The 23,831-nt window shown below is 44.8% G+C and overlaps 1 protein-coding gene across 3 annotated transcripts in view; it reads right to left on the reverse strand.

Moving 5' to 3' along the window:
• Positions 1 to 23,570, reverse strand: part of MFSD1 (major facilitator superfamily domain containing 1) — a 30,437-nt gene extending 6,867 nt beyond the window's left edge. For 2 of the 3 annotated variants that reach the window (XM_049867380.1, XM_049867381.1), the window contains exons 1-13: positions 23,334 to 23,570; positions 20,540 to 20,592; positions 19,549 to 19,661; positions 17,076 to 17,118; positions 16,699 to 16,766; positions 14,748 to 14,856; positions 11,126 to 11,228; positions 8,757 to 8,855; positions 7,252 to 7,363; positions 6,118 to 6,174; positions 5,604 to 5,760; positions 3,952 to 4,049; positions 1,359 to 1,471 (exon numbers count right to left, since the gene is read on the reverse strand). In XM_049867380.1, the coding sequence (XP_049723337.1) occupies positions 1,359 to 1,471; positions 3,952 to 4,049; positions 5,604 to 5,760; positions 6,118 to 6,174; positions 7,252 to 7,363; positions 8,757 to 8,855; positions 11,126 to 11,228; positions 14,748 to 14,856; positions 16,699 to 16,766; positions 17,076 to 17,118; positions 19,549 to 19,661; positions 20,540 to 20,592; positions 23,334 to 23,496 (1,288 nt within the window). In that variant the 5' untranslated portion in view covers positions 23,497 to 23,570. Of the gene's footprint in view, positions 1 to 1,358; positions 1,472 to 3,951; positions 4,050 to 5,598; positions 5,761 to 6,117; positions 6,175 to 7,251; positions 7,364 to 8,756; positions 8,856 to 11,125; positions 11,229 to 14,747; positions 14,857 to 16,698; positions 16,767 to 17,075; positions 17,119 to 19,548; positions 19,662 to 20,539; positions 20,593 to 23,333 lie in introns of those variants that run through there. The other variant, XM_049867382.1, reaches the window with a different exon arrangement.
• Between the last annotated feature and the right edge of the window lie 261 nt (positions 23,571 to 23,831).

A 23,831-nucleotide genomic window follows, 5' to 3' on the forward strand; every position in this document is an offset into this window, starting at 1 on the left:
ACGGGGGCAGCAGGGCCACAAACAGAAAAGCCAAGATCCTACAGAAGGGAGACGAGCCAGGGGCCACCCCGCAACTCCTCCTCCTCTGCAAACACTGCTGCTTCCCGGCTCTGCCCCAAACTGCTGCCAGCCCCATGCTGCCTGCTGTTTACAGGGACCCAAACAGAAGTAGCCTTTTAGGGGGTTTAGGTTTGAAAACACCACGTTCATCTTTAAATAACCGGACATTAGGACATGGCCATCAGATGCCCAGAACCCCAGGGTCAGGAAAGAGCTCAGAAAGCCAGGTGCTTGGCTTTTTCCTTTAAACGAGCCACACAGTTCACTTTCAAACAATACGGCAACAAAAACATTTTTAAATGGCAAGGTGTTTGGTTTCAGAACCATACATACACTGAACTGTGAACTGGAATTAAGCCACATTATGCAATATAAAAAAAAACAGACAAAAAACAATTTATGACCTAAGGTTTTCAACTCATATAATTTGCTTTAAAAAAAAAAAAACTGTTTTTAAAATCTGAGGTGCTTGTTTATAAAATCATGATTTCAAGTACAGACATTCTGTATTTCCTGTAAGTGAAAATCGAGTCTGATAAAATCTTCACTGTCTTTAGAATCTTAAACACGTTACTGAAGCGTAAACGACATCTTGGGATAAAAGAATTTTTTTCAAATGAACACCATTTATGCGTATGGCGAAGGTTATCTTTGGAAAGCCGCTGATTAATTTTTATACTGTTTCAACAATTTCCTAATGCTTCCTATTTTTAACCAGTGGTTTATTACAAGTATTAAGTAACAGAACTAAGAATAAAAGCAATTTTAAGATGTCTAATAAACAAACCATGAGCACGCACACGTAAATTACACTACCGTCTACACATTCACAGTAAGGACTTGCTCAGGGCTCATCACACAGGTCCATTTTAAAGGGGAAAACGTTTTTTAAAAACCATACATGTTTAAAACAGACTGTGAAGCAGGCTCCCTTGCTGCCTTTCAGGGCTGGAATCTCCTGAAAAAGGTTTGTGAATTCTCAGAGAACTAGAAAGCCACTAGCTGGGAAACCGATCCACAGGGTAAGAATTTGACAACTTTGAGAAATATGTCTTAAGATTTGGCTTAACAGGGTGGAAAAAAGAACGACAACAACAAAAACTTAAAAGTAAAAATAAGAACATTCCACTACACGCTGTGTTGTTCTCGTCAGGTGCCTTGAAGTCAATTCCGGCTCATAGCAACCCTACAGGACGGAGTAGAACTGCCCCATAGGGTTTCCAAGATTCCAACCTTTACACCTTTCTCCCGCCACTACATATTAAAATAAACTAAATGTTGCCACATGGCATACTTACCAGAAACACAGGCAATGAAGAAAACTTCTAAAAATAAATATCCCCGGGTATCTAATATGACGCCAGCAATGATGGAAACAATCGCCAGTCCCAGGTTCTGAATGGACTGCATGCTGCAGACATAGAAAACACGTCACTTTCAAAAGTCTTCATGCACAGACTTTACTGTAAATATTAGTATCTGTAAACCACATACTGCTAGTGTCTTTCTTACAAATTACCCCAATAAGTATCATTCTAACCTGACTTTTGAGGAAAATTAGACTTTAAACAAGGTCTAAAAAGACCACAACTCTATCTTATATGAGCTCAAAGGCAGGCGCCGTACCTTATCGCTGTGTTTCCAGAAGTAAGCCCAGCTCCTGACACCAAAGAGGCACTCAGATAACGTATGCCCCTTTAAGAAACGAGGAACCCCAGGGGGTCAGTCAAAGAGTCTCCCCAGATCATGCAGGAGTTCCCGGGATCAGTTCCCAAATCTGACATTCACCTCAGCCTCAATGCTGCCTGTTGCTTACGAAGAAGCTATGTACACGTGACTGCACATATAAAAAAAAACACATATATAAATTAAATCTACATTTTAGGTGAATGATCGGAGGCTCAAACTGCTGAAGAACTGCTACGGTTGACCAGTTAAAAGAACTCTCCAAAAAAGGCGGACAGTAGGAATTATCAGGGCAAAAGTGGAGATTCTCGAACTTTGAAAAAAGCTTTATCTAATGAAACTTGGCCTTAATGGAACAGGAGCCCCAAGTACTACGTAAACAGCATAAAAACATCAAAGCAGAGTTAGGACTAAGTCTTCACGTTGTCACCTGTAACCAGAGGCAGTTACAAAGAAAAGGAAGAAACGTCTCTGTGACAGCAACAGGATGGTCTCTGCAGTCTTCTCGTCTACTTAATTTTTAGGATGCTTTTTTTTTTCAGTAACCTAAGAGCTGTGTTTTAGACTGCATTCCCAAACCACGCTTCCAAAAAATAAGGAAACTTTCAAATTACTAAAAACAAAACTTCAACTATAAGGCGATGTGGCTATAACAGCAGGGCAGTCATTTTCTAAAGCTCTGTGTTATCTCCCCCACGTGTCTGTCAGGTTGTTGTCCTGTGCGGGCTTGTGTGTTGCTGTGATGCTGAAAGCTATGCCATCAGTATTCAAATCTGTCTTGGAAGAAGTACAACCAGAATGCTCCTTAGAAGCAAGAATGGCGAAACTACATCTCACATACTTTGGAGATGTTGTCAGTGGGGATCAGTCCCTGGAGAAGGACATCATGCTTGGTAAAGTAGAGAGTAAGCAAAAAAGAGGAAGACTTTCAACGAGATGGACTGAGAGAGTGGCTGCAACAATGGACTTAAGCATAATGATTGTGAGGATGGCACAGGATGGGGAGTGTTTCGTTCTTTTGTACACAGGGTCGCTATGAGTCGGAACCAACTTGACGGCACCTAACAACAACAACATATGTTATCTGGCAGAACTTAAACCCTTTAGAACAATTTTCTTAACATATTCTTCATATTTTGGCTATTAAAAAAAATTGACCACATGAAAGAGAGTTTAACCTTTCAAGCTGATGACCCAGGGTCCTGATATTCTCAGTTCCAGGCAAGGAGCAGATGCATATTTCAGATGGAACACAATAAACGTGCTTATCCACCTGGGAGCCTGATCTCAGCAGGAGTCGGCCGAGACTGCTTCTCCCCACAAATCCCAAACACACCCTCCAGCCCTTATCACTACTACCCCAGCCTTCACTCAAGCCCTTCTCACTCCCACCAGGAGAATTAGAACTGATGTTCACCAGGCCTCTCTGCCACCAGTTCTTTCTCCAGTTAGCTTGCTTAAAATACCAAATTAATCAAGTTATCCCTGAATGAAGATTATTCTGACCTCTCTCTCTCTCTGACCTACCCAATCGCTCTGTCCAGCTCCACCCTCACCATTTCCCTGGATCCCCACCCACCACCGGTGACCAGGCCAAGTCTGTCCACACTGCAGGGTTCTGCTGTCCCTCCACCCATGCCTTCCCACCTGTCTCCCGCCCTCACCTGTGGGGGAACTCCTATCCATCTTGCCACCTTAGCTGCCTCTGCTGTGAAGCTTCCCTCGGCCCCAGGCAGGCAGTCACAGCCTCCTTGTTCTCACACACCTCTTACTCCACAACTGTCTCCACTATGGGCTGTATGCTCACATTCAGGGGGCCTTGCCTCGTTTCACACAGAATGCACTCAACACCCTGCTGCGGAACAAAAGCAGGGGCCACCTCAACACCAACCTTCTGCTTTTGGGGACCAGAAACTAGATGTCAACTTTTCACAGAGAAGCTCTGAGACAAACAGGTGGTGGGACTGTAATCTCAGCTATCAGCTCTTGCGGTTTTGATCTAGGAATGCGGCCAGCTCTCTTGCTGAAGGCTTAGAGCCCTTTGTTGCCACACCTTAACTTGAATAGATTAATGGATTTTTCCAGTATTTCCAGGTTCAGAGCTGTCCCAGACCTGAAGATGACTAGATTCTGGAGACCTGAAGTGTTAACTGATAACTGACACAGCAGAGAGAGACATTATATGATCCATGGTCAAATACTTACAAGCCATACGCAGTCCCCAGCTGGTGTTCAGGAACTACGTAAGCCACCATTGGCCATAATGCACAGGCGAGCAACGAATAGGAGACACCCATGAGACACTAGACAAAGCAATACAGAAAAGGGCACAAAAATGAGGAAGTCTTACATCAGCCAGAAGGAGACCTTCCCGTGATGCAGATAATCAAGAGTGGCGTAACAACAGATACGTAAATATTCACACAAGTTTTATTACAATTAAGCTAAATCTCATATCCATAATCTACTAAGGGGTTCTGGCCCTCTCCACAAGCACACCTCTAGTGACAAGACCCACACGCACCGCCTTTACCATTTTCAGTTGTCATTGTATTATACGCGTAAATAACTGGCTGGGGTCCAGGTGCAGTCAAGGGCCAAGCAAGCTAATAAAGCTAATTTGCAGAAAGTTACTCCCCACGTTTCAGGAAAGCTACTCTCCCAGTATGTACCAGGAATTACAAATCCAGCAGCCAAGGCAACATCAGGCCGAAAACCCACTATCCACCATCTAGGTCATCAATACGAAACCGGAGAGCTACTGTTTGTCAAACGTCGCCTAACTCTCTATTTAAAAAAAAAAAAAAAACCTTTGTTTAAATTAAAGTAACACATCCTTCATACCTATCATATTGACAAAAATTAAAATATCACCCATGTCCAACCCTGGTTGTGTAGTGGTTAAAATGCTATGGCTGCTAACCAAGGGGTTGGCGGTTCGAATCCACCTGGCGCTCCTTGGAAACTCTGTGGGGCAGTTCCACTCTGTCCTATAGGGTCGCTATGAGCCGGAATCAACTCGACGGCACTGGTACTGGGTTAATGTCCAATACTGACAAGGATACTAAGAAGCGGACACATTCGTATACTACTGGTAAAGCCATAAATATTGTAAGGTTAAGGGCTCGGCTGCTAACCAGAAGACAAGCAGTTGGGATCCACCAAGCTCTCCTTGGAAACCCTATGGGACAGTTCTCCTCTGTCCTGCAGAGTTGCGACGAGTCGAAACTGACTCGAAAGCAACGGGTTTCTATAAATCATTTACGGTTACGTGAGCAGCAATTTCACAGACCCGTCAAGATGCTGGTGTGTAGGCTTTGCTGTAGATTTCTACTTCCAGGCATTTGTCCTGCGGAAATCCTCACCGAGTGCACAAACACTGCGCTCAGAGACATGTCTCTGTCCAACAGGTAAGAAATACAGCACTTCGGCCCGATGGTCTGAAAACCACATCCTGAGCCACACAAACTATATCAATTCATTACCGTTTTTTGATCTGTTAAGAGCCCAAGAATATAAAATCAGGGATCCTGGATCGATTTTTTTTTTTTTTTTCTACCTATCATGTAATGGCTTCTTTTTAATGAAATGCAAAGGGAAAAAGGAAACTAATAAGCATTTAGATCTTTATAAGGCTATTTTATTTCAGGTTTGAGGTTACCCTGAGTAAGACAAATGAGATAAGAAACACCCTATGCATTAATAAATTTATACTTTTAAAATATTTATTTTATAGAAATTAAGATCAACCATTGCCCTCCCCGTTGCCGTAAGAGCCAGCTGAGCGTGCCCCCGACGTGGCCTTCACAGCACCCTCGTTGAAGCCCTGAAACCCGAGATATCACCGCGTACCTTACCATAGCAATCCAGGGGTTCCACAGCGTAAAGGCCAGCATCATGTGGGAAACAAGGGTGGTCGCCACCGCACACAGAACCCAGATGATGTTCTTTCCTGTTTTGTCCACCAGAAGCCCAAATACTGGGGACAGGGGAGCAGATATGACATATACCACACTGCCCAGAGAACAGATGAGATACTTAATGAGATACAACAGATTTAAAAAAAAAAAAAAAAAATTCCAGCAAGTACAGAACACTAGGCAACACAAAACGCTCACTTAATTGAACACTGTAAAACGCTCTCCCTTCCCAATCACCGGTCAAGGTAAATATAAAACATGAAGGGCAGTATAAGATTCTTTGGTTTTCCATTAACGCAAAGACAGTCGCTCAGGATTCAGGTCCCGTAAGTCCTGGATTTCATTCACAGCAAGGATATTAAATCACATCACATTCCTTTTCCTCTTACAACATCTGGTTATAATTAAAGACCCCACAGTGCAATAAACACTTTCGGAATTAATGAAGTACCTGTTAATTGCACTTGCTGCCTGGGAGGAAAATTTGAATTTCTCCATAAAGAAAACTCTAAAATTGAAAGAAGAGAGACCAAAGTAAGCACCTGAGAACCAATGTGTTTTCATGCAAATAACACACATTACACATTTTTTTAACGGTGCAAATCCCCTTCATTATTTCTGTGTGTGAGCTATGCCATGTGCATTGTGTGTGTGTGTGTGTGTGTGTGTGTGTGTGTGTGTGTGTTATTTATGTGGGCACACTATTTGCAAAAATAAGGTACTCTGTTTTCAAAATTAAAGGCAAAATAAAAATAATTCCAAGTTGAGCAAATAATTCTTTCCTGATATCATTTTTCCGTCTTTTTGATATTCATTTTCAAGTAACCTGCTAAAGCTTCAGTGTTTATATAAATACTTCCCTACTAAACAAAACATGATGATGCCTTTTTTTTTTCTTCTTCAACAACCAATACACACAAATTTTCACAAAACTAGATGTATGAAGACTTGCTTCCTTTCCTTCAAAGTAGTACTGGACAGGCGCTCTCTAAATAATAAATAGGGTTCTTTTCTCAAATTATTTAAAATTATAAACTGAATTTAAAGGTTAGGGGTGCAAAGATGCACCCCCACAAACACACTTACACACATGTTGTTCTGTTCAAGCAGCTGGCAATGAAAATGAAGAGAGAATGAAAAGACGAAGCTTTGAACCCTGAATCTGAGTCTGGCTGCAGTACAACCCAGTACTTGGAGATGTTCCCCCCACACACCCAACCCTGCCACAGTTCAGTGTGAGCCTGTCTCCATTCTACACGAGGCTCCCTAATCACAGAGTACAGAGGAAATAAAAAAAAAAAAAAAAAATACTAGTCCAAAATCAACTATTAAAACAAATCAATATTGTGACTTAAAAAACCACTAGGCATGTCTTCTGAAGAGTAATAGAAGCTTCACACCAATACTAACCCTTAAGTTAGGAAGGTGAGTGGTATCCCAGGATGAAAAACAACTCCTGTATAAATATAAACTATATCCAGAGAACGTGATATACTGCTAAACCAATACGGCACATAACATTGCATTTATGTGATTGAGTTCATATAATTTAGCCAACAAACATGGAATGCAACAGAATACTCACTTCCCGAGTCCAATAAAAGGAAACACCACCACATAGTAGGAGACGCAGATGATAAATATGAGCCACAGGGGTAAAGAGAAGTCTTTCACGTCAGTGAGCTTAATAACTTCACCTTACAAGAGAAAGGGTAGATGCTGTCAACATAATTTTAATATCTAAGGGGCTTTCATCTAGTTAAGAATTTTTTTTTATTCATGAGATTAACCTTTGCAATTCAGTTAAAAAATTACTTTTCTCGGTAAGTTACTGACACATAGTTACTGGGATAACTGAAGAACACATGAGCTTCTATACCTCAACAACAAAAAGTCTAACAACCCAGCTGAAAAACAGGCAAAGGACTTGAAGAAGAAATACAAACAACCAAGAAGCACATGAAGAGATGCTCGATGCTGTTAGTCATTAGGGAAATGCAAACCAAAACCACAATGAAATGTGTTACTTATATTTTTACAACAATAAAAATATACAAATAAAACTTAAAAAAAAAAAAAAGAAACCAACAAGGAGATGCCACTTCACATGCACAACCGTGGCTATTATCAGAAAAATGGAAACCAACAAGTGTTTGTGAGGGTGTGGAGAAGTGCGTGCGAACACTTGTGAATTGCTAGGGAGGGTATGAACAGTTCCTCAGAACGTCGAACACAGAGTCACAATATGATCCAGCAATTTCACTCCTAAAAGAATTTCCCAAAAGAAGTGAAACTGGGGACTCAAACATACTTGAACGCCAATTTCATTGCAACATTATTTACAAAACCCAAAATGTGGAAAAAACCCGAGTATCCACCAACAGACGAATAGATAAACATAACGCGGTCCATTTATACAGCGGAGCGTCACTCATTCATAAAGGAACAAAGTACTAACACACACTACGACGTGGATGGGCCCTGAACACGTTATGCTGAGAGAAGTCAGTCAGACACAAAAGGCCAAATATCCTATGACTCCACTCATGTAAAATATCTAGAGTGGGCAAATTCGTGGCGACACAAAGCTGTCAGCGGTTACCAAGGGCTGGTGAGAGGCAACGTGGGGGGTATTGCTTAAGGAGTTCTGTGCTATTTGGGTGATGACAAACATCTGGAAGTGAACAGTGAGACGCCTGTGGAACATGGTGAATGCAATTAATGTCACTCGACTTACACTTAAAAAGTCACAATGCCAAGTGTTTTGTTACATGTATTTACCACAACGGAATTAAAAAAAAAACACCAGCAAAAGCAGAACTAAAGATTTATATCTACCACTCCCGGGAAAAACAATCCTTTGCAAAGACACAACCCTGCGTGATCTGGATACTGCCACCTGCGTTCCAGGAAGAAACACGTACCCCAAAATTAAGACAGCTGGATGTAGGATTTCTAAAGAAAACAAATATGTATAAAGCCCCCACTGGGTTTACCACCTCGCGTTAGAAACTTCTCTCACTGTAAATCACCTCAAAAGGCTGTAATTCCCCAGGGTGCTTCGTTTTTGTTTTTTCAGTTTAGACTGACCTGTTTTTCCTTGCTCTTTATGAAGGATTCTTTCTGCTCTCTGATCCAAGTAAGCAAGGGCCAAGGCACAGATTAGTGAAAGAATACACGTTACGCCTCCTGTAATTAAAACAGAGAGAGAGAGATTTTTAGAGAGAATCAGACCGAAGGCTCTCCAGAGCAGCATGTGACAAATGCAGAAAACTAAGCCATGGAAAGGGATGGTGTCTGAAGACACACACAGTAACGCCCACGTGACTGAAGCACTCAGATGGCAGACACTATCACTATAAGAAGGCTGGAAAATGAAGGAAAAAGACAAGAACAAACCAGTCCAGTCCTGTAACACAACACGGACTGGGGGAAGCTGATGACACGCTAAGAACTTAGTCCTCGTTTCAGCCAACAGCATCTCTAAGCACCAATCATCCAAGGAGGCCAGGAGGCCAGGGAAAAGATGAAACAGGAGGCTGAGTCTGTAACCGCCCCATCCTCCTCCTGCTTCACGTCTAAGACTACAACCCTGGCGCCTATCCTCTGCGGCCCAAAGGGCCCATCCTCGCGTGGCACGGCTCTCCGCCTCTCCTTCCTCTGAGTATTCAGCATTACTCACTAATGCTGACCTCATACCACTCAAGTGAATCACAGGAGTGAACAAATTTACCCTTCTCAAGAATTTTTAAGGGAAGACTATAAATGGAACTTTAAGTGGCTGGCGTAACATGGTCCAGATGAAAAACCACTGAAATGAGAGTCAGGAAACATGGGTTCTAGTGCTGGCACCAACGAGGGGAATGATCTTGGACACAGAACTTAGCCTTTCGGGACTTCAACGTTCCCATTTAGAAAATAAGAGACTTTGATTGCCCAGGTCTTCCTCTGGCTCTAAAATACTAAAGTTCTCCATTGTGTGCGGAACTGGACAGAACACTGGGAAGCATTTGAGAGTGAGGAAGGTTTTAAGTAAGGTAAAGGATTAGAGAGGAAGGAGGAAGAAAGAAAGAGTCTTTAGGTACAGGTCTGCCCTTTTAGGATTACTTCTCCACTGTTTCCTTTCTACCAGGCTCTATCAAGGGGTTATAGGGAACAAAACCAAACCCACTGCCGTCAAGTCGATTCTGACTCACAGAGATCCTATAGGACAGAATAGTTACCCCACGGTGTTTCCAAGGCTGTAAATCTTTATAGCAGACTGCCACATCTTTCTCCCTCGGAGCAGCTGATGGGTTAAAACCTCTGACCTTTTTGGTTAGTGGCCAAGTGCTTTAACCACTGTGCCACCAAGGGAACAACCAAACCAAACTCATTGTCGTCAAGTCAATTTCGACTCATAGTGGCCCTAGAGGACAGAGTAGAACTGCCCCATAGGGTTTCCAAGGAAGGACTGGCAGATTCCAACTGCCAACCTTTTGTGGTTAGCAGATTTTTTGGTGAGGAGGTCTTTTTTGGTCAGCAGGCCTTTTTCGGTCAGCAGACCTTTTTCGGTCAGCAGACCTTTTTCGGTCAGCAGACCGTTTTCGGTCAGCAGACCGTTTTTGGTCAGCAGACCTTTTTTCTAGCAGCCATAGCTCTTAACCACTGAACCACCAGGGCTCCACAGGGAACAAAGGATATGCAAATCCTGGGCACACAGCTTTCACCCCACCACTCCAGGTCTTTCTAGGGCCCTGCAGGAAGCTGTTTACACACCAGAGACTGACAGACAAGTACACTGCTCAGAGAAAAAGCACGGCTGGTGAATCTAGAGGGCCGCATACATTGCTCAGTCACCTACCCAGCAGCGAGTAACAATGGAGCCTTGGCTAAGGGAACTGAGGGACAGAAGGTATCGGTCCAGTCTCTGGCCAAGTACCCTCCACTTTACACAAGAGAAACCTAAGACTCAGTAAAGTCCACTTCCTTGTCCAAGATCACAGAGCCAGTTAGAGCCAGACTAGAAGCCAGGCTCCTGACGCCCAAATTAGCGGGCATTCGACCATGTCCCATCACCTCTGACTTCTACAAACCCTAAGCCCTATATACCTACTGAGTGAAACTGACCAAAAGAAAACAATTCCACCTTCTGCTACAGATCATTAATTTACATTTCTAAACTCCCAGAGCGCTTTCAATGAGTACTCACATACACTATTTCACCTGCTCATCACAACAATGCTGAAGTAGACAGGCAAAGTAAGATCTGCAATTTTAAGGAAGTGAAAATTAAAATACAGACAGGGCAAATGATCTGTTCTTTCTAGTTAAGTCAAAGAACTGGTGAACCGTGTAGGCAAAACTGTAAGTGAAGTAGTCTAGCATCGACTCCAGCAGAGTCCTTCCCACTCTGCCAGCACACTTCCGGCGACAAGCTTTCAGGAAACAGGAGACGTGGGCCATCAGGGCTCACTCACCGATCATAAGTGTGACTCCAAGGGTTGTGTGACCGGCAGAGCCCAGCGAAGCTTCCACCTTGGAATACAGCCATCCCATGAGGTTCATGTTGACCGTACTTCCCTAACAGAGAGGAAGAAGTCAACAGAACACTCAATTACGTATACCTTGCTTTGTTCAAAAAATGGATCTCAGGTGACTTAGAAAAATATGTATAATAGGATCCCCCTTGAATAGCATATCATTTTTTTGTTTTTAAACCACTATAAGGAAAAAGGAGCCCTGGTGGAGCAGTGGTTAAGAGCTTGGCTGCTAACCAAAAGGTTGGCAGTTCGAATCCACCAGCCGCTCCTTGGAAACCTATGGGGCAGTTCTACTCTGTCCTACAGTGTTGCTGTGGGTCAGAATCGACTCAAGAGCAACGGGTTTTTTTTTTTTTAAAGAAAAAAGTAGCAAACTAAGATAAAGCCACAGATAAAGGTTACTACACAAAGATGTCAATTTACAGAAAATGCTAGTAGGCAAAATAGCATAGCTTTAGAATGTCCTAGAGCCAATGAGTCCGAATCGACTCGACGGCAATGGGTGGGTTAGAGCCATAGTAAAAAGGACACAGTGAGTTACCAAACTCACAGGGTACCTAAGACAAAAATACGCAAGTAACTCAGAAAAAGCAGTTTCTCCTGGTATGGAGACCTGCAAGGAATTCCTCCTCCATCTAAATGGCATGGTGTAAGTCACAGTAGATAATATCCTCATTCACTTCTATATTCATCCAGCAATTACATGCTGGTCTCTGTTCTAGGTATTGGGAATGTAATAGTAGCACAGTGGTTAAGTGCTCAGCTGCTAACTGGAAGGTCGGTGGTTGTTTGAACCCACCACCTGCTCTACGGGAGAAAGATGTGGCAGTCTGCTTCTGCAAAGATTACAGCCTTGGAAACCCTATGAGGCAGTTCTACGCTGTCCTGTAGGGCTCTATGAGTTGGAATCAACTCCACAGCAATGGGGCTTAGTTTGGTTATTACAGGCCTGTCACTGTTCTAGGCATTGGGAATACAATAAAGAACAAATCAGAAACATTTCTAGCTCACATAGAGTTCACATTTCACTGGGGTAAAGAAAGTAAAACACGTAATATACTAAACAGTCAGAAGTGTATTAAAAAGCAAGAAAAATAAATCAGGGAAGGAGAATACAAAACTGGGAGTTGATCCTCTCATAGCCCACAGATGGAGAGACAAAGTTTGCTAGAAGGATAATGTGGAAATGTGTCTCAACAAACCCTAACAAATTCTCTGACTCAGTAATTTCATCTAGCAGCTTTTAGCCTAAGGAAACAATCAGAAATGCAGACAAGTTTTGCAGAAAAAGCATCTTACTACAGCACTATTCATAATAGTGAAAAATTAAAAAAAAAGAAAAACCTAAGTTTAGAAAAACACAGTATACTGCCACTAAAACTGAAGCCTTCAAAGACCAGTAAATAGCATGAATATGTTTCTAACATGCTCTTAGGGAAGAAAAAAACAAGTATAAAAAGGGTTGCACCAAGAGCTCGAACAGCTATTTCTCCTAGGATGACAGGCGGTCGATGAGCACACGCCCAACGTCACTGGCCAGGGAAACACCAATCGACAGAGCAATGAGATACCATTGCATCCCCACGACGGTGGCTGTTACCAGAAAAACAGAAAGTAACAACTGTTGGCAAGAATACGGAGAAACTGGAACCCCTCAGCCACTGCTGGTGGGAACGTAAAATGGTGCAGCTGCTGTGGAACACAGTTTGGCGGTTCCTCAAAAACTTAAAACGTAGAATTATCACATGACCCAGGAATTCCACTCCTAGGTACATACCCAAAGGTGAGACTCACCAATGTTCACTGCACTGTTATATTCATAACAGCCGAAACACAGGGAGAAAAATAAACCCAAGTGTCCGTCGACAGATGAATAGACAAATAAAATGTGGTACACACATACATACAATGAAATATTACTCGGCCACAAAGTGAAATGAAGTTCTCATACCTGCTACAACGTGGAGGAACCTTGAGAACATTATAGAGTGAAATACATCAGACACTAAAGGACAGATATTCTATGATCCCACTTTTGTGAAGTATCTAGACTAGGCAAATCCATTGAGAGGCGAGTTTATCAGGGGTTACCAGGGGCAGGGGAGGGGGCAGTGGGCAGTTACTGGTTAAGGAGGACCCATTTTGTTTAGGGAGATGACAAACACTGGCAAATGGGTAGTGGTCACGGTTGTACAACATGACGAATAGAACTAACATCACTCGATTTACACGTAAAGACAGTTAAAATGTAAAATGTCTTGTTATATATATTTTACTACACTAAATTTTTTTAAAAAGGAATTACGGTTGTCATTTATTAGTCTTTGAAAAAAATATTTTTTTAAACAAGGATATTTGCTACAGTGTTAAGTGAGAATCTGGGGCACCGAGCATCAAACGTTAGAATCTGAGAGTTGGGTGGTGGATACGCAGGACTTCACGATCGTATGTTTCTGCTTGTTGCTGTAATGAAGCACCACAGACTCAGTGGTTTAAAACAAGCTTATTATCTCACAGTTCTACAGTTCACAAGTCTGACCCAGGTCTCACTAGGCTAAAATCAAGCAGTCGGCAAAGCTGCGTTCTTTCTGGAGGCTTCAGGGAAGGATCTGTTTCCTCGCCCCTTCTAGCTGCTAAAGTCTGCCTGGCATCTTCCTCCGAAGTCAATGCCAGCAACACAGCACGAAATCTTGATTTTTAAGGGCAAAGATGAAAAACAAAAAATCTCTACTCATGGGACTTTACGAGGAAAAAACTAACAGAATTTAGGGCTGCCAAACCACCTTACAGGTTACATTAATAACAGCATGCTGTTGTCTCCCTGGGTGCCCCCTGATCAGACCCAACCTGGAACCATGACCATTTCTAGGCTCCAAACGCTAGGAGGAGTACTGGCTTATGGAGGTATGTCCAGAGAGGCCTGAGCTCCGTGGTGAAGAGGCAGGAAACCACGACACATGGCTTAACAGCTACAGGAAACGAGCAAGAACTTAAACAGCAGTCTTCAAATAGGTAAAGCGCTGTCACAGGGAGAAGGGCAACGTAACTGCAGAGGGCAAAGCTGGGAGCAATCATTAGCAGCCACATCAAGGTACATTTCACCTCTGTACGAGGCTGAGCTTCAGAAAGCCACAGCTAAAGCAAAAGTCGATGGGCTGCCTCATCACAGAACAAGCATCTCCCAATCAGGTGATATAGGAGCAGAGCCTGAGTGACCACATGTGAGGACTCTGCAGAGATGCTGAAAACAGCTAAGAAATTAGGCAACAAAACCTACAGAATCCTGTCCAAAGCACAGATTCTCAGAACCAACAGGCATTCTGTTAGCCATTAGACTGTCCCCTACCTGGAATAAGGTTAGAACTGCCTTAAAGTAAGGTAAATGCTACACTCTATTCTAGACAGAAACAGAAAAAATCGACACCTTATTTCCTAAAATACTTAATTTACCACTCCCGCCCCCCCCACACACACGCCATGCTGTGATTTTTAAGGGATAACTACAAGATTCGATCTCTTGCTCCCTATTTAGCTTCATTACTTTTATCAGCATACTTACAATTCTGGCCATGCTAAGCTGGAGTCCAAACACCAGGTTTAATTCTTTGCCTTTAAACCAACTCACAGCGTAGGTGTTCTGGGCCACTGCTAAGGACTCCCCGCCAGTTCTAAAAATGAACAGGAAAGGAAAAGTCACAGCTTTTAAACAAATACCACAGTTAAAGGAAAAGTCGTAGCTTTTAAAAAAAAAAAAAGTATAATTAAGGTAATAAAAACAAAATTAAGATAATACAAAGTGTTAAAACATGGTCCCGAAATTTTTTACTAATCCTCTTATCAACGCGTGGGCCCTAGGTCCCCTCCCCCTGAAACTAGGTGGGCTGTGACTGCGTCAACTAGCTGATATGGTGGGAGGGATGCTGTGATTTCACAGGTATAAAAGGGCACGTGCCTTTCACTCCAACACTGGCACTTGGAGCCCTGAGCCACCCTGTAAGACGACCAGCTACCCTGAGTTTGCCACGCTATGAGAAAGCCAAGCGCACATTCAGGTGCTCCAGGCAGCTGCCCTCGTCTTCAAATCACCGAAGTCCAGGCGCCAGACACGTGCATCTACAAGCCTTTAGATGATGCCAGTCCCAGCCTTCAATGAGTCTTTCCAGCTGAGGCCCCAGACATCACGGGGCACTGACAAGACATCCACGCAGGCCTGTCCAAACAGCTGCCCCACAAAGCCCATGAGCACAGTGAATGGTTATCTTACACGCGTTTTGGGGAACTTCAATACGCTGAAATAATGACTGTCATGGCGACCCCACGTGTGCAGAGCAGATCTGCTCCACAGGGCTTTCGAGGCTGTGACCTTTCTTCCAACGAGCTCTGGGTGGGTTCAAAGCGCCAACCTTTCCATTAGTCGTTGAGCATGTAACTATTTGTGCCACCCGGGTCGCCAGGAGGCAGGATTGACTCACTGGCAGCTGGTGGTGCACTTACAGTAGCTGCCAACAGCCAATACAGGGAGTCTGGCCTGCTCTGTGAACACACAAATTTATACTCTTCAGGCTAATACATAAGCTCTCCATCAATCATCCCCCAATTCACCTTCCATGCTCAACGTTCTCTTACCTCCTGGGTTTTAACTTTCCTTCAGTTAGTCTCCTGTACTCATCACTGCCCCTCCAAGCTTCCAGACAGGATCTTCCCTTCCTCCATATCCTACCTCTGAACCCTCTTTACCACTTAGTTCGAAATATTTTCCCGCTCTCCTACTAACCTGAATCCTGTAGACTTCTACCAAGGCTACTTCCACCGTGAGGCCATTAGTGACCACATTTCCCTCCCTGAATTCCTTTCAAATTTTCATATACATTTTGTTCCCTTCTCTCTTACTTAGCGCTCTCTTGGGGTATGTCACATATGCCCACGTGTCCCCGGGCCCCGTGGAAAGCGTGAATAAGCTATGCTTTTAAGCTGGAGCCTGAATAAGTTCTGCTGTCTGCACCCCTCAGGGCAGGAAGCCCGAGGCTGAACTCAGAATGGGCTAACTGAGCAGATGCTGACACCCACGGAGAGCAACCAGCCTTTGGGAACTCTGCTCCTGCGAGCCTCCTGAACAGGTTCCAAAATAGACCTGCACATCACCTACTAAGGAACAGTGAAATGTCCATGAATTACCAACTCAGGACCTGACAGTCCACACGCTTTTAAGTGAGGTTTAAATCATATTCTTCAATACAACAGAGCAAGCAAAAACTTCTAGGAAAAATATCACATTTCTGGAGAATTACTGAATATTCAAACTCCACACAGAGTTAACTACAACCACTCAAAATTTTTGCTTATTTTAAAAGAAAATTAAGACAACTGAGAGTATGTGGCTTATGCAGATGTGGCGAGATTTCAAGGATTTGAAGTAATTCTCCAGAACAATTTTTTTTCTAAATCCTTAATGTATTGATAAACTCTAAAACAGTAATACGTTAGGACAAATAAAATTATGCAGAACTTACCCAAATATAAACCTTCCAAATTCCATCAGCCAAAAGGCATTAAATATTCCACCCAGAGCAAAAACCACCTAAAAGGCAGAATTCTGCTGTCAATGAAAAAGTAAATTCCAGGTATTAAAGAGAAACAATAATAACTCATGACGAATCACACCCTCTACATTAATTTTAATATTCTTCCTTAGTAAGTCTATGAAATCAAAGCATTACTGTTAACCTGTCTTGAGGCTTAAAAGAGAATTATGCATTATACCACACGGCCATTTGTGGGCCCTGCTTAATTACATCAGGTATTCATTAAACACATCTTTGCTGGTGGAAGGAGACAAGAATTCAAAAGCCACTGTCACATGATCCATGAACAGTTTGGCCTTCCTTACCTGTCCAATGCAAACAAAGCAGCTAAAAATAATGGTGCCCCATCTGTCAGAGAGAGAGAGACACACACACACAAAGAAAACGGGTATGAGTTAAGAGTACATTGCCGTTAATTCAATTACCAAGTCCTTCAGTAATATTCACCTTGATGCTTTTTACCACCCTCTGCGTTTCCTCCAAGGAAAGAAAAATGAAGTGCTGGTCTGCTTCGGATGTCAGCAACTTCCCTGACCTGCACAAATGAATGCTGACCTACAGAAGTCTAGACTTCCTGCAGGGATTCTAGTCTTCAGTAATGCATATGCTAAATTAGTCCACTGTCATCTCTTAAACAAGATTTATCAAATAATCTTTAAGAAATTCCCAAGGTCTTAAACGCTAGCAAGCAGCCATCTAAGATCCATCAATTGGTCTCAACCCACCTGGAGCAAAGAAGAATGAAGAACACCAAAGACACAGGGTAATTATGAGCCCAAGAGACAGAAAGGGCCACATAAACCAGAGACTACATCAGCCTGACACCAGAAGAACTAGCCTGGCCACAACTGATGACTGCCAGGACAGGAAACTCAACAGAGAAATCCTGATGGAGCAGGAGGGCAGTGAGATGCAGACCCCAAATTCTCATAAAAAGGCCAGACCTAATGGTCTGACTGAGACTAGAAGGACCCCAGAGGTTATGGTCCCTGGACCTTCTGTTACTCCAAGACAGGAACCATTCCCAAAGCCAACTCTTCAGACACGGATTGGACTGGACAACGGGACAGAAAATGATACTGGTGAAGAATGAGCTTCTTGGATCAAGCAGACACATGAGACTATGTGGGCATCTCCTGTGTGGAGAGGAGATGAGAGGGCAGAGGGAGTCAGAAGCTGGCCAAATGGACATGAAAATATAGAGTGGAGAGAAGGGGTATACTGTCTCATTAGGGGCAGAGCAATTAGGAGCATATAGCAAGATGTACATAAATTTTTGTATGAGAGACTGACTTGATTTGTAAACTTTCACTTAAAGCACAATATAAATTAGGGAAAAAAAAGTTCTGAGGGTCAAAACCGTAAAATATGGAAAATCTTTGTAAAACTTTTATTAATAGTTTAGGATTGATTCTAAAAATTCCAAATTAGATAATTTTAAATGGTTATAATTCTTGACAATGAAAAGCTATTTTTAAAAGAACAAAAATCAACCATGTTAATACAGCTACAGATACACCCAACCTAACATACTACAATCAACATCTAATTGATCAATAATGTGGGAGCCCTGGTGGCGCAGTGGTTAAGAGCTCAGCTGCTAAGCAAAAGGCTGGCAGTTCGAATCCACCCACTGCTCCTTGGAAACTCTATGGGGCAGTTCTACTCTGTCCTATTGGGTCGCTAGGAGTCGGAATCGACTTGATGTCAACAGGTTTGGTTCGGTTTTTTAGAGTAATAAAATGCCAGCATAGAAAGACTTCTAAAATGTCATCTGAGTAAACCGTGCTTCTGAAACTCAAATCTCTCTCAAGATCTTTGTGAGATGGCCACACCACATTCCAATGGATGTTCTTCAGCCCTGGGAAAGCCACTATGACCCCTAGGTAATTCACATCACCTCCTGTCGATGTGATCGAGCACAGTCTTCATCACACTAAGTGGCATCTGTTCCCCCGAAGTTTCAAGCTAATTCTATACCTTGGAACTGAGCCAAAAGAAACGGAATTCTTCCTTCATGCTCTAACTCTTCAAAACATTTTCAAGTTAAGCCCCAAGTCTAAGCACTGACAGGTTCTTCAATCCTTACCCACCTGGCACGGTCTGAAGACCCTTCATCATCTTGGTCTCTGTCTACCGAAAATATTCCCAGTCTATATCCCTCTCACTGTCTGCACTAACAACACACACAGAACTGCAAGGATGAAAAATGACAAAGCTTGCAATGTTATTCCTTCCTCAGCATCTAACGGAAGTGGTCAAAAAAGGTCAATGCCCAAAGAGAGGCAGAAAACCTCACTGAAGCTAGGGAGGCACGCACTACCTACATGCCAGGTACTTTACATTCATCTCTCATTAACTCCTCATAACCACCATAACAGGCAGGAATTATCTTCTGTATTTTACCATGAGATAACTGAAGCTCAGGAAGTCATACAGCTTGAAGGTGGAGCAAGTGGCAGTAATGAGATTCAGACCCTGCTTTGTCTGACCCCCAGTGTGGGTACAATCTACCTCCAGAAAACTGAGTTACGTTCTTCCATCCACATTATTTACTAGTCCTTACCTCAAGTAAACTACTTTAGGAAATGCCAACCAACTTTCAAAAGCCAACTCCAGAGAGAGATAAAGATCATGGGGGAAAAAAGCAAGAACACAGATTAGCACTACTATCGATAGAGAAGTTTATTCAGTTCTTTCTAGAAATAACCTTAACTTAGTTCTGTACTTTCCTAATAATCAGTTTTTACCCATAAGTAAGATTTTTCTCACGCTTACCGTATTCCAAATACTCGGTCTATCAAAAAGCCACCAAAGAAACACAGAACTACATTGGGCCAAGAATACCAGGCATAGAGCAGCATGAACTTCGTGGTATTCACCTGCATATCCTGCACAAAAAGAAGATAAAACCACTGTTTGCAAACACATTCATCAACTTACAAATCAAAGCACAGCAATCTAAACTAAGAAGCGGCTGCATTAATTCTTTCTGTGCGGAGCAGGGGTTTCTTAGCCGTTTGTAAGTCACTAACTGCTCTGAGAAGCTCGTGAAAGCTACGTTGACACGTTGTTTCAGGGGCCTCATGATCCCAGGCTCAGGTGCCCTGTGACAGATCCCCCACGACACCTGCCTGTATCGTCTACATTCTCATTCCCTCTCTGCTACCTGTAACGGGGGCTCCTCCCACATAGAAACGGATAATCTTACGCCATCCTTATCCCCCACCAACACCTCCCCCGTTTCCTTCCCATTCTAGAATGCAAAGGGCCAACCTACAAATTTCTCCCTGTGCAAGTGTAAAAAACTATACAAAGAAAAAAGACTATTTAAAAACCCATGAGTGTAAATATTAAATACATTTTTTACAATGCACAACCACAGAAATACTACTGACAGGACAGTCTTCTGCAATCAATATCCATACTTTAAAAAACAAATAATGACAACCACATATTTAGAAGTCAAGAGCTATCCCATCAAATCACTTTTCATTCTGGTGACCAAGCAATGGGACAGTGAAATGCAAACAAAAATCTGCTAATACTGCTGCGCAATACTGTGGAAACAGTACGTAATTACGCACCTAAGGAGGGAAACAGTTCAAAGTCACACGTGCTATTACTTAATCCTTTGTAGCCACTCACTCCAACTCAGATGTTAAAGTGGAGTCAGTGGACAATGTTTTCAGGCCAGGCAGCCTGAGAGCTCAATGGTTAAGTCTGCTCCAACGTAAACAAAAGAAATACAGGCGAAATATTAACTTACCCGTTGGATCTGAGTCTGAAGGGCAGCAGGATTATCATAGCAAAAATAGCTACCTAGAAAAGGGAAGAGCAAATATCATATAATAACACTGTCCTTATAAAAATGTCCAGTTCTGATGACTACTCAAACGGCGACTTTAAATGCTTACACTAAGGGCTCGAGGACTCGCATGAGCCCTTATCCGTTAGGATTTTCTAAGTTAAACATGCCAAATCATTATCAAATTCTTAGCGTGCAGATACAGTAAATATTGGGAACCTGAATTAAGAAGTTAGTAATTAACTGTTCTTCCATTTTAGTTTTACACTTCACACCCTACTGTTCTTTAGTATCTTCATCAAGCTGTTACATCTTCCTCATTTAAGAGCTACCAGTACACACGCTAGGAATTTTACAAACATCTTCAGCAGTTTCCTCGTGAGTTTGATACATAAGAGCAGAGGAATGGACTCTAGCTATTCTAACTAAACCAGAACTTGAAACAAGACTTACAACTCTACAAAAAAGAACACCCAAGATCAAGTAATTCAATGAACACAAAAATGATGAAAATTAAACTGAGAATACTAAAAGATCAAAATAAAACATAATAATGTATATTAGGACGAGAAGGGAGAGAAGTTGCGAGAGGGCTGACATCATGCACTCAAATTTATTTTAAAAGTAATATAACTGACAGGTTCTCCGGTAGGCTACAAGATAATACCGCCTCCATTCCTCCACTAACTCTATTCAAAAACGCATTATCAGAAACTACCGGTTCAAAGGAAAGACAACTGTCATTAAATAGATAGGAATCTGGCTCTGAAACCCAAGCAGGTAACCAGAAATTACGAAAAACGGTCTGTTTTTTATGATTGAATAGGGACAATCTGTTTAAGTGCTTTGGTGGTGCTATTCTTGTCTTTTTGTTTGTTTCTAAATTCAGCAATTTCTGGCTCCAGCTTTACTAGCTTGTAAAAGACATCCACTACTTGCTTTAAAGCTCTTCTAAAAAAGAAAAAACAGAAAGAATTATTAAGAAGCCAAAGCATCCCTCATACCTACTTATACATCCCAGTGATACCACAAAAGTTGTCCACCTGTGTCCTTAAAACTGCTTATTGCACAGGTCCCAACTGCCCCCCCTGGAAAACACGATTCCCTTCGCACCAAACTAATACTGACATTGCGGTAGTTGCTGAATGTATAAAAAACTGGAACACAGGAAGATGCTGTAGAAATTATTTCAGAAACTGCTCTCAGAACGATCGGATTTCGTAAGTCAACCTCCCACCGCCAAGCTTATCACGTACCCCAAGCCAGAGTGGTTGCTTCAGAGCGGAAGGGCAAGAGAAGCTCTCTGAAGCAACCAGCAAGCCGCATTCACACATCTTCCCGAGTAGGGTGAGAAACATAAAAGACTGCCAACGAAATCATTTACATTTTTTTTTTTTTTTTTAAAGACTAGGGCTTTTTTTTTGTTCCCTTGGAAGAGGAGTGGAAACCCTGGTGGTGTAGTGATTAAGTGCTAATCAAAGGGTCGGCAGGCAGTTCGAATTCACCAGGCACTCCTTGGAAACTCTATGGAGCAGTTCTACTCTGTCCTATAGGATCGCTATGAGTCGGAATTGACTCCACGGTTCTGGGCTTGGTTTGGTTTTGTTTTTTGAAGAAGAGTAGGGGCATTGTGTTCTCAGTTCCTAGATTCCTCCCCAGCACAAACTGCCCTAACAGAAGCTGTGGAGGTCTGGGCCTGATCCTTCTCTGCGGCTCCCGGGGCCAAGGTGGCAGAGGGAGACTCGCCGGGCGCAGTCCCCGGGGGCCGAGGTGGCGCAGAGGGAGGCTCGCCCAGGTCAATGCCCGGGCCCGAGATGGTGCAGAGGGAGGCTCGCCCAGGTCAATGCCCGGGCCCGAGGTGGCGCAGAGGGAGGCTCGCCGGGCGCAGTCCCCGAGGCCCGAGGTGGCGCAGAGGCAGGCTCGCCGGGTGCAGTCCCCGAGGCCCGAGGTGGCGCAGAGGCAGGCTCGCCGGGTGCAGTCCCCGGGGGCCCAGGTGGCGCAGAGGGAGGCTCGCCGGGCGCAGTCCCCGGGGGCCGAGTTGGCGCCGAGGGAGACTCGCCGGGCGCAGTCCCCGGGCCGAGGTGGCGCAGAGGGAGGCTACCGGGCGCAGTCCCCGGGGCCGAGGTGGCGCAGAGGGAGGCTACCGGGAGCAGTCCCCGGGCCGAGGTGGCGCAGGGAGAGGGTCGCCGGGCTCAGTCCCCGGGCCGAGGTGGCGCAGAGGGAGGCTCGCCGGGCGCAGTCCCCGGGCCGAGGTGGCGCAGGGGGAGGCTCGCCGGGCGCAGTCCCCGGGCCGAGGTGGCGCAGGGAGAGGCTCGCCGGGCTCAGTCTCCGGGCCGAGGTGGCGCAAGGGGAGGCTCGCCGGGCTCAGTCCCCGGGGCCCAGGTGGCGCAGAGGGAGGCTACCGGGAGCAGTCTCCGGGCCGAGGTGGCGCAGGGGGAGGCTCGCCGGGCGCAGTCCCCGGGCCGAGTGGCGCAGAGGGAGGCTCGCCGGGCGCAGTCCCCGGGCCGAGGTGGCGCAGAGGGAGGCTCGCCGGGCGCAGTCCCCCGGGCCCGAGATGGCGCAGAGGAAGGCTCGCCGGGCGCAGTCCCCGAGCCGAGGTGGCGCAGGGGGAGGCTCGCCGGGCGCAGTCCCCGGGCCGAGGTGGCGCAGACGGAGGAGAGGAGGCCCCGCGGCACCAGCGGGCGCGGGGCGGACCCCGGGCTCTCCGTCTGCCCGAGAGAAGGCGGCGCCCTCGGCTATCAGCCCCCCGGCTCACCGAAGCCCAGGAAGCACATCAGCGACAGCACTAGGAGCCGGTGCGCCAAGCGGCTGGGGTCGCAGAGGGCCGGCAGCACCCTGGCGGCCGCGGGGACCGCTCCGCCGGCCTCGTCGGGGCCACCCGCCAGCAGCGCCCGCGCCTCCTCGTCCTCGTCCTCCATCCGGCGCCGGAGACGGCGGCGGGACCCGGGCCGACGGCGGGCAGACGGCGGCCACAGCCAGCACCGGCAGCGGTCACGTGACCGCGGCCGACACGTGACGCAGACGCAGGGCACGCTCACGTGAGCGGCCGTGATGACGTCACGGCACGCTAGCGAGGGAGGCGGGCCGCGCGGCGCCTCAAACTTCCCGACTCGCCATCCGGCCGCTTCGCCTCCCTGCTGACAGGAACCGCGTGTCAGACCCCGCACCCGTCCACCCTGCTGACACCCCGATTCAGACCCCGCACCCGTCCACCCTGCTGACACCCCGATTCAGACCCCGCACGCGTCCACCC

Source organism: Elephas maximus, chromosome 23 (genome assembly GCF_024166365.1).
Source record: "Elephas maximus indicus isolate mEleMax1 chromosome 23, mEleMax1 primary haplotype, whole genome shotgun sequence".
Taxonomy (NCBI): domain Eukaryota; kingdom Metazoa; phylum Chordata; class Mammalia; order Proboscidea; family Elephantidae; genus Elephas; species Elephas maximus.